General features: G+C 42.4%; 1 protein-coding gene across 1 annotated transcript in view; it reads left to right on the forward strand.

Annotated features, from left to right (window-relative positions):
* The first annotated feature begins 566 nt into the window (after positions 1–566).
* The window catches only part of HDGFL3 (HDGF like 3), a 78,361-nt gene continuing 65,307 nt past the window's right edge, over positions 567–13,620 (forward strand). Inside the window, exon 1 of the mRNA XM_055326328.1 lies at positions 567–1,046. Coding sequence (XP_055182303.1) covers positions 963–1,046 — 84 coding nt within the window. The 5' untranslated portion in view covers positions 567–962. The remainder of the gene's footprint in view (positions 1,047–13,620) is intronic.

The following is a 13,620-nucleotide window of genomic DNA, read 5'->3' on the forward strand; positions in this document are numbered from 1 at the left end:
TGGTCAAGGGCACACCTGGGGCGAGCACCCACCAAGGTCGCGGAGTGCAGAGCGGGGGGCTCTGTGCAGTCAGCCTGATGCTCAGGGCGGCCGTCTCCCAGGCCTGCAGCGCCTCTGTACCCCACTCCCGGGAGAGCACCCGCAGCAGCCGCCCGCGGGGGGCGCAGGGCCGGGGGCCGGGGGCGCAGGGCGGGGGGGCTGGGGGACGCCCCCCAGAGCGGCGCGGGCCGGCGGGGAGGGGGGCGGCCAGGTGGTGATTGGCTGGGCTGCGGCGGGCAGCTCCGGGCTCAGAACAAAAGAGAGCGGGCGGCGGGCGTCCTCCGGAGTAGGCGCTCCCGCCCGCCCCGCGCGGGCTTCGGTGCTGGGGGAAGACGCGCCCACCGCCCGCCCGCCCGCCGAGCAGCCCGGCTGGCGCGCGCGGTTTCTGGGCGAAAGCCGGCTGTGTACCTAGGAATTAACCGGCCGGCGCGGGAGGGGAGGGAGCGGGAAGCGGGGCGGGGGGGGGGGGATGCTGAGCGCGCGCGAGAACAATAATAAGATCGTGTTTGCGGTCGCTGCCCGAGGAGGAATTCGGAGGAGGCGCGAGGCCCGGCGCTCGCGCCGCGCCCGGGAGCCCGGGAGGGAGGCCGGCGGCGGCGGCGGCGGCGGCGGCGGCGGCATGAGGCAGGCGACGCGGCGCCTGTGAGCAGCGCGCGGCGGCGGCGGGGACCTGGGCGCGGGCGACAGCCGAGCGGCCGGGGGCTCCCCTCCCCCGCTGCCGGGCCGTGATTTGCCGGGCCCGCTGCGCCCCCCGCCCACCCCTCGCCTCAGCCGCCGCCTCGCCGCTTCCCCTCGTCGGAGCGGCCGCTCGCCCGCCCGCTCGAGGCCCGCGGGGAGCGCGGCGCAGTCCGTCGGCCCGCGGGGGGGCGGCCTCCCGGCATCTTCGCGGCGACCAAGGACGAGCGGGGGAGGAAGCGGCCGGGATGGCGCGTCCGCGGCCCCGCGAGTACAAGGCGGGCGACCTGGTCTTCGCCAAGATGAAGGGCTACCCGCACTGGCCGGCCCGGGTGAGTACGGCGGCCGCGGGCCCGCCCGCCCACCATTTTCCCCTTCATGATGGCGCGCCCGCCCCCTTTCGCCATCCGCCTCGGCCGGGCGCGGGGCGCGGGGGGCTCGGAGCCGGGGCTGCCGGGGCTGCCGGGGCTGCCGGGGCTGCCGGGGCTGCAGGCGCGGCGCACGGAGGACGTGCCCGGGCCGCAGGGATGGCTCCGGGCCGCGCCCGCTCGGCGAGGGCGGCCATCCTTCCGCCTCTTCTGGCAGGCGGCTCGGGCCGGCGCAGGCCCGCCGCGGGGTGGCCGGGCGGCGGGCGGCGGGCGGCGGGCCTGGGCGGAGGCGCCGCCGCGGGCAGGGAAGCGGCTGGGCAGCCGGGTCCCGGGCGAACGTCGGGGCACGTAGGGGAGCGTCATGCAAATGGCTGTCTGCGAGCCGGCGGCGGCCGCGGCCGCCAGTCCTGGAAAGGGCCGCCGGTCACCGGGAGGCCAGCGGGCGCCTCCTGGCAGCCGCGCACCCGTCTCGCGGCGCCTCGTTCGCCATCCAGACTTGTTGAGTTCTCCCGGAGCGCGGTCCCGGGAGCCCCGGCGGCCGCGAGCTCGCAGCCTGGCCGCGGCCGGCGGGTCCGGGCAGCTCCGCGTGCCTCTCCACCTCCATGTTTGTTCCAGGTCGGATCCCAGACCTCCCCGGCCTCCCCGGCCTCCCCGGCCTCCCCGGCCCCAGCCCCAGCCCCAGCCCCAGCCCCAGCCCCAGCCCCAGCCCACAATAGCGCTCCCTTCCTGGCCCGCAGCGGTTGTCGCCGGGCGCTTTCTCTAGAAAGCATCTGCGTGTGATGCACAGCATCAGATGATGATGATGATGATGATTTTTAATCAGGCCATTTGAGCGAGGAGGAGATCGACACCGCTGTGTGTGTGTGCTTTGTGCTTTAAAAACGGATCGCTTTTACTTTTGATTTTTAATCCTGGTTGGCGGTTGTTTGGAATCAGAAATACAGTGAAAAGGAGGGTCAGAGCATCTTGGAGGCTCCGTTGGGATCCGTGGGGAACTGAAGCAGATGTGGGAAATAGTATAAATAAAGAGTGTGAGCTCTAAAATGTTGTATTACAGTCCAGGGAAGGTAGCTAGACCCAGGAAAGGGGAAAAAAAAAAAAAAAAAAAACCACAACACACCCACCCATTCACAAAAGGAAGTGACATCACGGGTGGCCAGGCTGAAATTAGTGAAGTTGAAGTAATGGATGGACATAATCACTTTTTTTGTATTTAGTTTGGCAAGATTGTAAAATGGAAAGAACAGTGGGCCCAGAATTGGGGGAGAGGGGGCCTGGTATTTGGCCCTGGCTCTGTTATGGGCTAATCATTTCAACTGTCTGAATATCCATTTCTGCAACTATAAAATGATCATCTCTAGGATTCATTCCAGTGCCAACAACCTCAGATTTCACGTGAGGTTCAGTTTCCCTTAGGCTGTGAAAATAACTTTTGTCTTCATGTGAGTTGTAGGTTGTCCTCAAACAAGGCAGAGTTTTCATTGGGCGGGGAATAACTGATTATTTTTCATACTGTTGTGCCATGTTGCTGAAAGGGGCAAGACTTGTGATTTCGGGAGTCCTTTAGGGATCCCTGAATATATTTATCAAGAAATAGCTATTTGGTGCATGTGCCTGTAGGTGATCACGAGCGAATTAAAGATTGTTATCACCAGTTGGTCAGTTCCTTGTAATCCAATAGCTTGCTTTAATCTTACTTTTGAAATATATCTTGAGAGTCCAAAAAAAAAAAAAAAACCTTAAAATTTCATTAACAAGTTACTTATGTACATTGGCCACCTGTAGTAGTTTTGGAACAAAAAAGTGCTGCAGAAGAAGTTCTGGTTGTAGATCTAATTGCACATGAAATTCCTAGAAGTTATAATTCCAAACCAAGGCAAAATGGAAAATAAAATCAGGTTGTTAGATAAAATAAGTACATGAAATCTATGTCTCTTCCCTTTTAACATAAACTCCTCAAGGAAAGAACATCTCTCTCTTTTTTTATAATGTAAGAAGAGATGAGTGGCATATTATAATTTCCAAGGAAATGTAAGTGTAAGAAAAAGATTTTTGAGTCCCGACTCTTATTAGTTACTGTGCTCTATGCTTCATAGATGTTCTCATGTTATTTCCACTCCAGTTCTGTGAGATGTTATCCCCATTTTACACCTAGCTATAGCTTTGTAGATGATGTTGCAAAATGTTAACTGCAGAAAATCCTGCTTAATCAAATTTCAAATAATGTCACTTGATCTGAAGGCCAGTCATGTGGGGATTAGAATCTGTATGGCCCCAAGGGGTCAGACCTCGGAGGAAAAACATGGGGGGACAGATTGCAGTTCAGACTGTAGGAAGGACTTTTCCGTCAGAGAAGGTCCATGCTTGAATAGAGAAGCAACTTCCCTGCTGTAGGAAAGACGTTGGATCCGAGGCAGCCCCTTGTATGGAACATGGGCCTGGAGGATTCAGACATCCAGCACATTTGGTCAAGTTGCGTTCAGCTTTTGTCTGGGCTTCATACGTTGTGACGGTAGGCATATTTTGTAATCTTTCTAAATTTTAATTTACTAGTCTGAGAAATAGGCATAGTTCTCACCTCACAGATTGTGTGTGTAAAAGCACCAAACAGCAGTGCTTGGGTGTTCTTACCTTTTTTTCCTTTTTGAATTTCTAACTTTTCCCCTGTATCACCACACTGTTTTTAATATTCAACTTTTGAGTAAACAGGTTATTTTTCCCACCAAATGTATAGACTTCAAATGTATAGAATACATACAAACTTCAAATGTATAGAAATAACTTCAAATGTATAGAAAAGTTAAAATAATTGTATGGTGGACACCTTCTACCACTTAAATTCTACAATTAACATTTACCGTACTTGCTTTATCATGTTATTCGTGTATCTATCCCTTTATCCATACAGCAGTCCATCTTATTTTAATGCATTTTAAAGTAAGTCGCAGACAGCAGTATAATTTACTCCTAGACACTTCAGCATATATTATCATTAACTAGAGGTCACTATTTTTTATATATCCCCCCCCTTTTTTTTTTGCCTCTTGAGATAAAATTTATGTAAACTGAAATACACTCAAATGTACCATTCAGTGAGTCTGACATGTATGCCCTGGGATAATCCATACCCCTTGCAAGAAAAGGGTAGTGTCAGTACCCATGAAAGTTCCCTTGTGGCTCTTCCCAGTTAATCTCTGTCCTCTTCTTTGTTCAGATGTATTAACATTTGGTAGCCCACTAGCTGCTCTTTTTTCTTTTTTTTAATTTTGTTTATTTATTCATAAGAGACAGAGACATAGGCAGTGGGAGAAGAGAAGTAGGCTCCCTGCAGGGAGCCCGATGCAAGACTTGATCCCAGGACCCCAGGATTACGACCTGAACCAAAAGCAGCCGCTCAACCTCTGAGCCACCCAGGTGCCCCCACTAGCTGCTCTTAATGGAGTATATTTTATATTGCGTATGACTTAAAAATACAAGTTCATTTGTATCTAAGGATTAAACGCTAAAACAAGAGTCTCTGAATGAACCCTTTTGTGACTCTATGAGTAAAAAAAAAAAATTTGAACATGTATCCCTAATTGTAAATTTACTTTATTTTTTTATTTTTTTTGTAAATTTACTTTAAATTATACTTTGTACTATTACATGCATTATAAAATAAATACAAAAGAAACTAAAGGGGATGACATGATAAAATTTGTGTTTTAGAATTCTTATTAGCAAAAAAAATTCTTATTAGCAAAATATTAATAGTAATAGATTAAGTCTATATTTTCTTTAAATATTAACTTTTGGAATATTCTTTGCCTGTTTCTTGTGAGATGACTAGATAGTCACAATTTTTCTAAAGAGCTTTTCCATAATAGAACTGTCAGTTTGGCCATTTCTTGTTCGCTTGTGCTTACAGTATTGGTATTATCTTTACAGGACTCCTTTTAGCCACTTGTTCATTTGGCAAGAGTTCATTTAGAAGTGAATATTCCCTAATTTTGTTCAACCAAGCACTCTCAAATGGCAATAAATCACAGTTTGCCCAAAGTGAATAAATATAACCATCTGAATAAGGACACTAGTGTCAATTTATGTATTAAATATTAGTAAAATTTACTTTTTAGGTAAAAAAAGAAGAAACTAAAAAAAGAAATTGTACTATTTTCTTCTCACACCCTCCCTCCAAACCTTGTATATCCTGAGGTGTGAGCACTCTCTGTATGTTATCCCTGCTCTAAAAGATGGAAATACAAAAAGCAAAACTTGTGTTTCAACCAGAGAGCTTTTTTAATTTTTTTTTTAATTTTTTGAGAGCTTTTTTTAAATTTAAAAACTTTAAAAAAATAAAAATAAAAACTTTATATGAGAACTCAAGTGCCAGCATTGCTAATCTAGAGTAAATTGATACGATCACTTTAGAAAACTGGTCCAATCTACTACAGTAAAACACATGCCTACCTTGTAATTTAGCAATCTATTCTAGGCATATGCCCGAGAGAAACGAGTGTTTATGTCCACCAAAAGACTTGTACAAGAATGCTAATACATGACAGCTTTATTCATATTAGCAGAAGATTGAAAAACACCCAGATGTCCAACAGTAGAATGGCTAAACCAAATTGTAGCCTGTTGATGCAGTGGAGTACTGCTCAGCAGTAAAAACGAACAAACTACTGATGCCCACAAAAATATGGGTGTATTTCAAAATTTTGAGGTTGGGTGGAAAAAGCCAACACGAGTACATTCTGTACGATACAAAAACATGCAAAATTGGTTAGTGATCAGTTCATGATGAGTGAAGGAAGGTGTTAATGACTGGGAGGAAGCCCTGAAAATGTTCGTTATCATGATCTGGATGTGTGCATTTGTAAAGACTTCCCAAACTGCACATTTAAGATTTGCACATTATACTATGTGTAAGTTATGCCTCAATTTAAAAAATACATACTTCGTATGAATTGGGGGGAAAGAATCTAATACTCCAGTCTTCTTCATGGATTGTATGTATTGTATTCTTCATGTATTGTATTCTTAGCTTTCAGTGAGAAATTGTTTCTCTTGTTTAAGGCTTCAGTGCTCCCAATTTGCATCTTCCTGTTCCCTTTTGACTGTCTTAGAAACTTTATTTACTACTTCACAGCTTTCTCTTTACATTTCTTTTTAGTTCTGGTTTCCGCCTATCTTTTGTTTAACTGTATTTGGGTCCTGCTATTCCTTTCACTACTAAATTATTGCTCATCATATTTTTTTTTAAAGATTTTATTTATTCATGAGAGACACACAGAGAGAGAGAGGCAGAGACACAGGCAGAGGGAGAAGCAGGCCCCATGCGGGGAGCCCGATGTGGGACTCGATCCTGGGACTCCAGCATCACGCCCTGAGCCAAAGGCAGACGCTCAACCACTGAGCCACCCAGGTGTCCCTGCTCATCATATTTTTGATCTAGGATCTAGCTCTCAACTTTTTACCCGATACAACTTAAAAATAAAGCATTTGACTTAACCATTCTAGGACAGCTTGAAGAGCTAAACTCTTAGCCAGACTTTTACTGAACACCTACTGTATGTAAGGTACTGTGCTAGGTAGAGTTTCATTTTTCTAAAACAGATTAAATTTGCAGCAATTTAAAAATATAATTCCGTAATTAAAGTGTTTCTATATCCTTTATTAGTATAAATACAGATTGAGAATCCTTAGTTCTGATCCATAGCAGTTTGAATTTTTTTGCTTTTGACAATAAATTACTAAACTGTGAACCTTTATTTCTGGAGGCTAGGCTACATAATTTCAGGGAATCACTTGGGACTTAAATTCTTTTTAATCTTGACATAAAATAAGATGTTTGTAATTCCAATTTTTTTGGCATGAGTCCAGAGAGGTCCATCATTGTTTCATTCCTCAGAGTGGCAGGGATTCATTCGGCTTTCCCCCGGGGACTATATTCATGTCACCAAGGGATTGGTAAATTGTCTCATTTTCTTCTGCTTAACTCTGGGAGCAAAGAGGCAACTTAAACTCTCAGTATCAACATGTACATTTTTCATTGCTCCCATTTCAACCAGAGGAATCTGTATTTCTGGCACATCATCCCTTTGCTGTGCCCTAATGACTATTGTTTCCCCAGGATTTGGAAAATGTTAATTCTCTGAAGTCAGGTTTTTACTATATGAGATGGTGTTTGCTTCTTTTGGAAAATGACTGGTGGTTTAAAATTATATATGACTTAATTGAAATTGTCTATTAGCTTAAGAAAAACATTGTAGGCTAGTAAATATGATAAACATAATAGGGGAAGAGCCCAAATGCTCCTGTTTACTGGAGAAGCTTGTCCAGATGTTCAGTGAGAATCCAGTCTACTTGATGCAGTGATTAGTCCAATGCAAAAAGGCTTCTTAATCACTCAGAGCCTTGCTTACTGAGAGCATGGTCTGCAGAACGCTATCTGTCAGTGCCCAGATAGGTGCAGAAGTTGAGAGTAAGAGTTTCAAAATTTTTTTTAAAGCCATCTGATAGAATGACTTTATGTTTGTGAATCTAGTTTTTAAAACGAAACTTCTATTTTTCTAATAATTCATCTTTCACTATTTTATAAAAATGTCAGTCTATAACAAATTAGAGATTTTTAAAAACCTGGTCTTTTACCACAGAGTACTGACTGTAGAGGATCCTTAAAAGTCACTAGTGTTCCTTGCATCTAAAGCAATCTTCTCGTACTATAAACTTTTAAAGATTTTATTTTGAGGGCACTTGAGTGGCTGTCCATTAAGCATCCAACTCTTAGTTTAGGCTCAGGTCATGATAAGATCAAGCCCTACTTGGGGCCTGCACTGGGCGTAGAACCTGCTTGAGACTTTCTCTCTCCCTCTGTCTCTCTCCCTCCAAACCTCCAGCTTGCTTGTTCATACTCTCCAAAAAAAAATTTTTTTATAGTAATCTCTATACCCAACATGTGGCTTGAACTCAAAACCCTGAGATCAAGAGTCACCCTCTCCACTGACTGAGCCAGCCAGGCACCCCTCTTCATACTGTAAACTTTTAAAATATCTTTAATTATTTAAAAGAGAGAATGGATTGACTTTTATGTTATAAATATCTGTGTAAAAAGTTTTTTTTTTAAGATTTTATTTATTTATTCATGAGAGACAACAGAGAGGGAGAAGCAGGCTCCACGCAGGGAGCCCAGTGTGGGACTCGATCCTGGGACTCCAGGATCACGCCCTGAGCCAAAGGCAGATGCTCTACTGCTGAGCCACCCAGGTGTCCCATGTAAAAAGTTTTTATTACGTAAGTCATAATATTCATTGTAGAAAGATTAATACCCCTCTACCTAGTCATAAACATCATGAATATGCACCTTCATGTGTAAGTACATATTTGTAATATATACAGTTTTGCAGCCTTTTATCCCCACTAAAACACTATATCTTAAATGACTTTCAATGGCAATGAATATATTCCTATAACATTATTTATAATAGCCATCTGGTAATTTATAGTATAGATCTGTTTGTCATAAATTATAACCAGTTCCTGTTATAGGACATCTAGGTTATTTTCAGTTTCATACTATAAAATAATACTCTGAGAAATATGCTTTTTTTTTTTTAAAGATTTTATTTATTTATTCATGAGAGGCAGAGACACAGGCAGAGGGAGAAGCCGGCTCCATGCAGAGAGCCCTATGTAGGACTCAATCCTGGGACTCCAGGATCACGCCCTGGGCGAAGGCAGGAGCTAAACCACTGACCCACCCATGGATCCCCGAGAAATACGCTTTTAGCTAAATCATTAGTTATTTCCTCAGGACAGTTCTCCAGGAATTATGTTTCTCAGTCAAGGGGTGTGTGCATGTTTTAAAACTTTGGATTTTTATTGTCACATTGTTCTCCAGAGAAGTTTTGACTGTCTTACCCAGCAGGAGAATAAGAGAATATCTATTTTCTCACATATTCATTAAAATTTGAGGATTCAAATTTTTAAAAATATTTGTCAGTTTAATAAATACAAATGTTCAGGCAGTCTGGGTGGCTCAGCGGTTTAGTGCTGCCTTCATCTCAGGGCGTGATCCTGGAGATCCAGGATCAAGTCCCATGTCAGGCTCCTTGCATGGGACCTGCTTCTCCCTCTACCTCTGCCTCTCTCTCTCTCTCTCCCTCTCTCTCTCTCTCTCATATGAGTAAATAAATAAAATATTAAAAAATAATACAAATGTTTAATTGAATTAATTTCTTTGTTTACAATTTAGGCAGAGTATATATATATATATATCATATATAACATATTGAACAATGTATCATATATGTCTTGATTACAAGTTAGAACAAATATCTGATAACACTGCTATAAGGTAGATACTCCCATAAGAAAACCAAGACTTAATAAATTCACCTAAGGTTATACACTGAGTAAGAGTGTTAATCCCAGACCATTAAGAATGTCACAGGAACATAAGAAATGCAGAGTAAGTAAAGGGGCTTAAGACGCATTTGGTGGTAAGAAGACCATATATGTATATATGTAGTACTCAGAAGCTAGTGGAAGGCTGGCACTCGGAAGTCAGCATTTATTGTGACATTTATTATGTTATTTTCCTCTAGCCTATATCTCTTTGAAAGCCCTTTGACACAAGGCGGTATAAAACTAAACAAGATATTAGTTATGCATACAGAGAAAGCAGAGACCCATTAAAATCAATTATGAATGGATAGCACAGTGCTGACTCAGTATAGGTTCTAAAACCTTTATGTGTGAAAGAATACATATACTTTGAACACCAGTAGGGCAGTTATGAGTGTTCCTGGTTCACTACAGCCTAGAAGCTAAATCATAAGAACTACTACTAGCCACTGTCTTCTTAATTCCTATAATAGCATCCTCATGTGTTATTTCATTGCTACTTATATATGTAATCACTTCTCAGCTGTACAGGTAAGTGAATTTTTCTATTCTATCTTCTTACCAAATAGGAATTTGCTGTAGTTGAGGTAAATAGCTGTATGGTCACAGAGAACCACATACAGGTAAAAAGAATGAAGTAATCTAATAATTGGTGAGTTTAAGCCTTTAGAAGGATATCCTCTAGATAACCGAGCAAGATTTCCTGTGATGTTGGTAAGAACAATGAGACAGAGGAGTTAAAAGACACATACTTCATCCATCCCACCATTGTCTTGGCTTGTCAGGTTTGGGCATCTTTTTTTATTAAAGCCTCTTTGTAAAACAGGGAGGATAATTCTTATTCTCTTCCCCTTTTTCCTATGGGATCAGATGTTGAAATGTACATGAAATAAGTGTTTGCTAATTAGGGATCATAGACCCTATATTATAGTCTGCTAACTTGTAACCAAAGACATTAATTCAGTTAAATATTTGTGTTTATTAATATACAACATCATAAAGGCCATATATGAAAGATCCACAGCTAATATCTTTAATGGGGAAAAACTGGGAGCTTTTTCCTTAAAATTAGGAGCATAACAGAGATGTCCACTATCACCACTGTTGTTTAACATAGTACTAGAAATCCTAGCCTTAGCAATCAGACAGCAAAAAGAAATAAAAGGCATCCAGATTAGCAAGGAAGAAGTCAAACTTTCACTCTTTGCAGATGACATGAGACTCTTATGTAGACGACCCAAAAGACTCCACCAAAAATTGCTAAAACTGATACTGCAAAGTCGCAGGATATAAAATCAACAAAAAGAAATTTGTTGCATTTCTATACATCAGTAACAAAACAGCAGAAAATGAAATCAAGGAATTGGTCCTATTTACAATTGCACCAAAAACCATCAGATATCTAGAAATAAACCTAACCAAAGAGGTAAAAGATCTGTACGTTGAAAACTATAGAACACTTATGAAAGAAATTGAAGAAGACACAAAGAAATGGGAAAACATTCCATGCTTCTAGATTAGAAGAATATATTATTTAAATGTCTGTACTATCCCAAACAATATACACATTCAGTGCAATCTCAATCAAAGTAACACCAGTGTCTTTCACAAACTAGAACAGTCATAAAATTTGTATGGAACCAGAAAAGACCCCAAATAGCCAAGGTAATGTTGAAAAAGCAAAGCAAAGTGGGAAGCATTACAATTCCAGACTTCAAGCTGTATTGCAAAGCTGTAATCATCAAGATAACATGGTACTTGTACAAAAACAGGCATATAGATCAGTGGAACCAAATGGAGAACCTAGCAATGGACCTTCAACTATATAGTCAACTAATCTTAGACAAAGCAAGAAAGAATATCTACCAGTCTCTTCAACAAATGATGTTGGAAAAACTGGACATCAATGAGTAGAATATGCAGAAGAATGAAACTGGACCACTTTTTTTTTACACCAAACACTAAAATAAATTCAAAATGGAGGAAAGACGTAAATGTAGGATAGGAAATGATCAAAATCCTAGTGGAGAAAACAGGAAGCAACGTCTTTGACCTTGGCTGCAGCAACTTACTAGACATGTCTCTGGAGGCCAGGGAAACAAAAGCACAAGTGAACTATTAGGACTTCATCAGAGTAAAAAGCTTCTGCATAGTGAAGTAAACAATCGACAAAACTAAAAGACAACCAATGGAATGGGAGAGGATATTTGCAAATGACATCAGGTAAGAGGCTGGTATCTAGAATCTATAAAGAGTTCATCAAAATCAACACCCCAAAAATAAATAATCCAGTTAAGAAATGGGCAGAAGACATGAACAGACATTTCTTCCAAAGAAGACACACAAATGGCTAACAGACACATGAAAAAATGCTCAGTATCACTCATCAGGGAAATATAAATCAAAACCACAATGAGATAACCACCTCATACCTGTCAGAATGGCTAATATTAACAACTCTGGAAACAGCAGATGTTGGTGAGGATGTGGAGAAAGGGAAAGTCTTTTGCATTGTTGGTGGGCATGCAAACTAGTGCAGCCACTCTGGAGGATAGCATAGAGATTCCTCCAAGTTAAAAAATAGAACTACCCTACAATTCAAAAATTGCACTACTAGGTATTTATCCAAAGGATACAAAAATGCTGATTCTAAGGGGCACATGCCACTCCAGGATTTATAACAGCACTATCAACAATAGGCAAATTATGGAACGAGACCAAATGCCCATCAACTGATGAATGGATAAAGAAGGTGTGTATGTACACACACACACAGGAATACTACTCAGCTATCAAAAGAGTGAAATCTTGGGATGCCTGGGTGGCTCAGTAGGTTGAACATCTGCCTTCAGCTCAGGTTGTCATCTCAGAGTCCTGGGATTGAGTCCCGTGTTGGGCTTCCCACTCAGTAAGAAGTCTGCTTCTCCCTCTGCCCTTCCCCCTGCTCGTGCACTCTCTCAAATAAATAAAATCTTGGGGAAAAAATGAAATCTTGCCATCTGCAACAACGTGGATAGAACTAGAATGTGTTATGCTAAGCAAAATCAATCAGAGAAGGACAAATACCATATGATTTCACTCATGTGGAATTTAAGAAACAAAACATCAACATAGGAGGGAAGGAAAAATAAGATAAAAACAGGAGGCAAACCATAAATGACTCTTAACTATAGAGAACTAACAGGATTGCTGGAGGGGAGCTAGGAGGGGGGATGGGGTAACTGGATGGCGGGCATTAAGGAGAGCACTTGTGATGAGCACTGGGTGTTAATATGTAAATGATGAACCACCATATTTTACTCCTGAAACCAATACTACACTGTATGTTAACTAACTTGAATTTAAATTTTTTAAAAATGTGTTTATTGAATTCTTACTCAGTTTCCCTTCTTTTTCCCTGTCATCATGTGTTAAGATGTACCTAACAATTACCTACCAGGAGCACCAAACTCCTTATCTTACAATGGTAGAAACCTAGTGAAGTCTCAGTAAATGCTTTTGTGGTTTACCAGGTGTCTTTCAGTAGTTTCCTTGTGGCTTTATAATATTGAGTTGGCTCTGGGCACTTCTCATTGGTCCTTGTCCCTCAGAGTCCTGCATGTGGTGGGCCATTTCTAGAGGTTCCAGATAGCTTTAGTACTTGGGGCAAACTAAACTAGACTATGTAGGCCTATAGAAAGGATCTGTGAGAAAACTACTCTTCCCACTTGATCACGGACACTAGAGTTCTGAGTGGACTCTCTGAGTATAATCTGTAAGCCTACGCAGAAGTGGAAGTTATCTGGTGTCAAAAGTGGAGGGGAGAGAAAGAAAAGTGGAGGGAAGTCCATGCTAACAAAAAAGTTGGCTCCATGAGGCTGGAGAGTTCTTAATAACATAGCATTAACTTCTCAGTTTCTATTGCAAAATGTATTTAAGATGAGTGTGTTAGAAGTGCTGGGTTTGTTAGGTTCAGAAGAAGTTACCAATATAAAAATGAATGTCACAGAAAATTAAAAATTTTTTATGTAGGAAGAAACATTAAAAAAAGAAACCCTAATGGCTTTAGAGCTCTTTTACCTTTTTGTCACCAAAGTAGAACTTCTGTGTTAATGACATCTTTAACTTTGAAGGAAATGCATATTCAGAGGGAGCAGTATGACAGATCCTC

Source organism: Nyctereutes procyonoides, unplaced genomic scaffold, assembly GCF_905146905.1.
Source record: "Nyctereutes procyonoides isolate TBG_1078 unplaced genomic scaffold, NYPRO_anot_genome, whole genome shotgun sequence".
Taxonomy (NCBI): domain Eukaryota; kingdom Metazoa; phylum Chordata; class Mammalia; order Carnivora; family Canidae; genus Nyctereutes; species Nyctereutes procyonoides.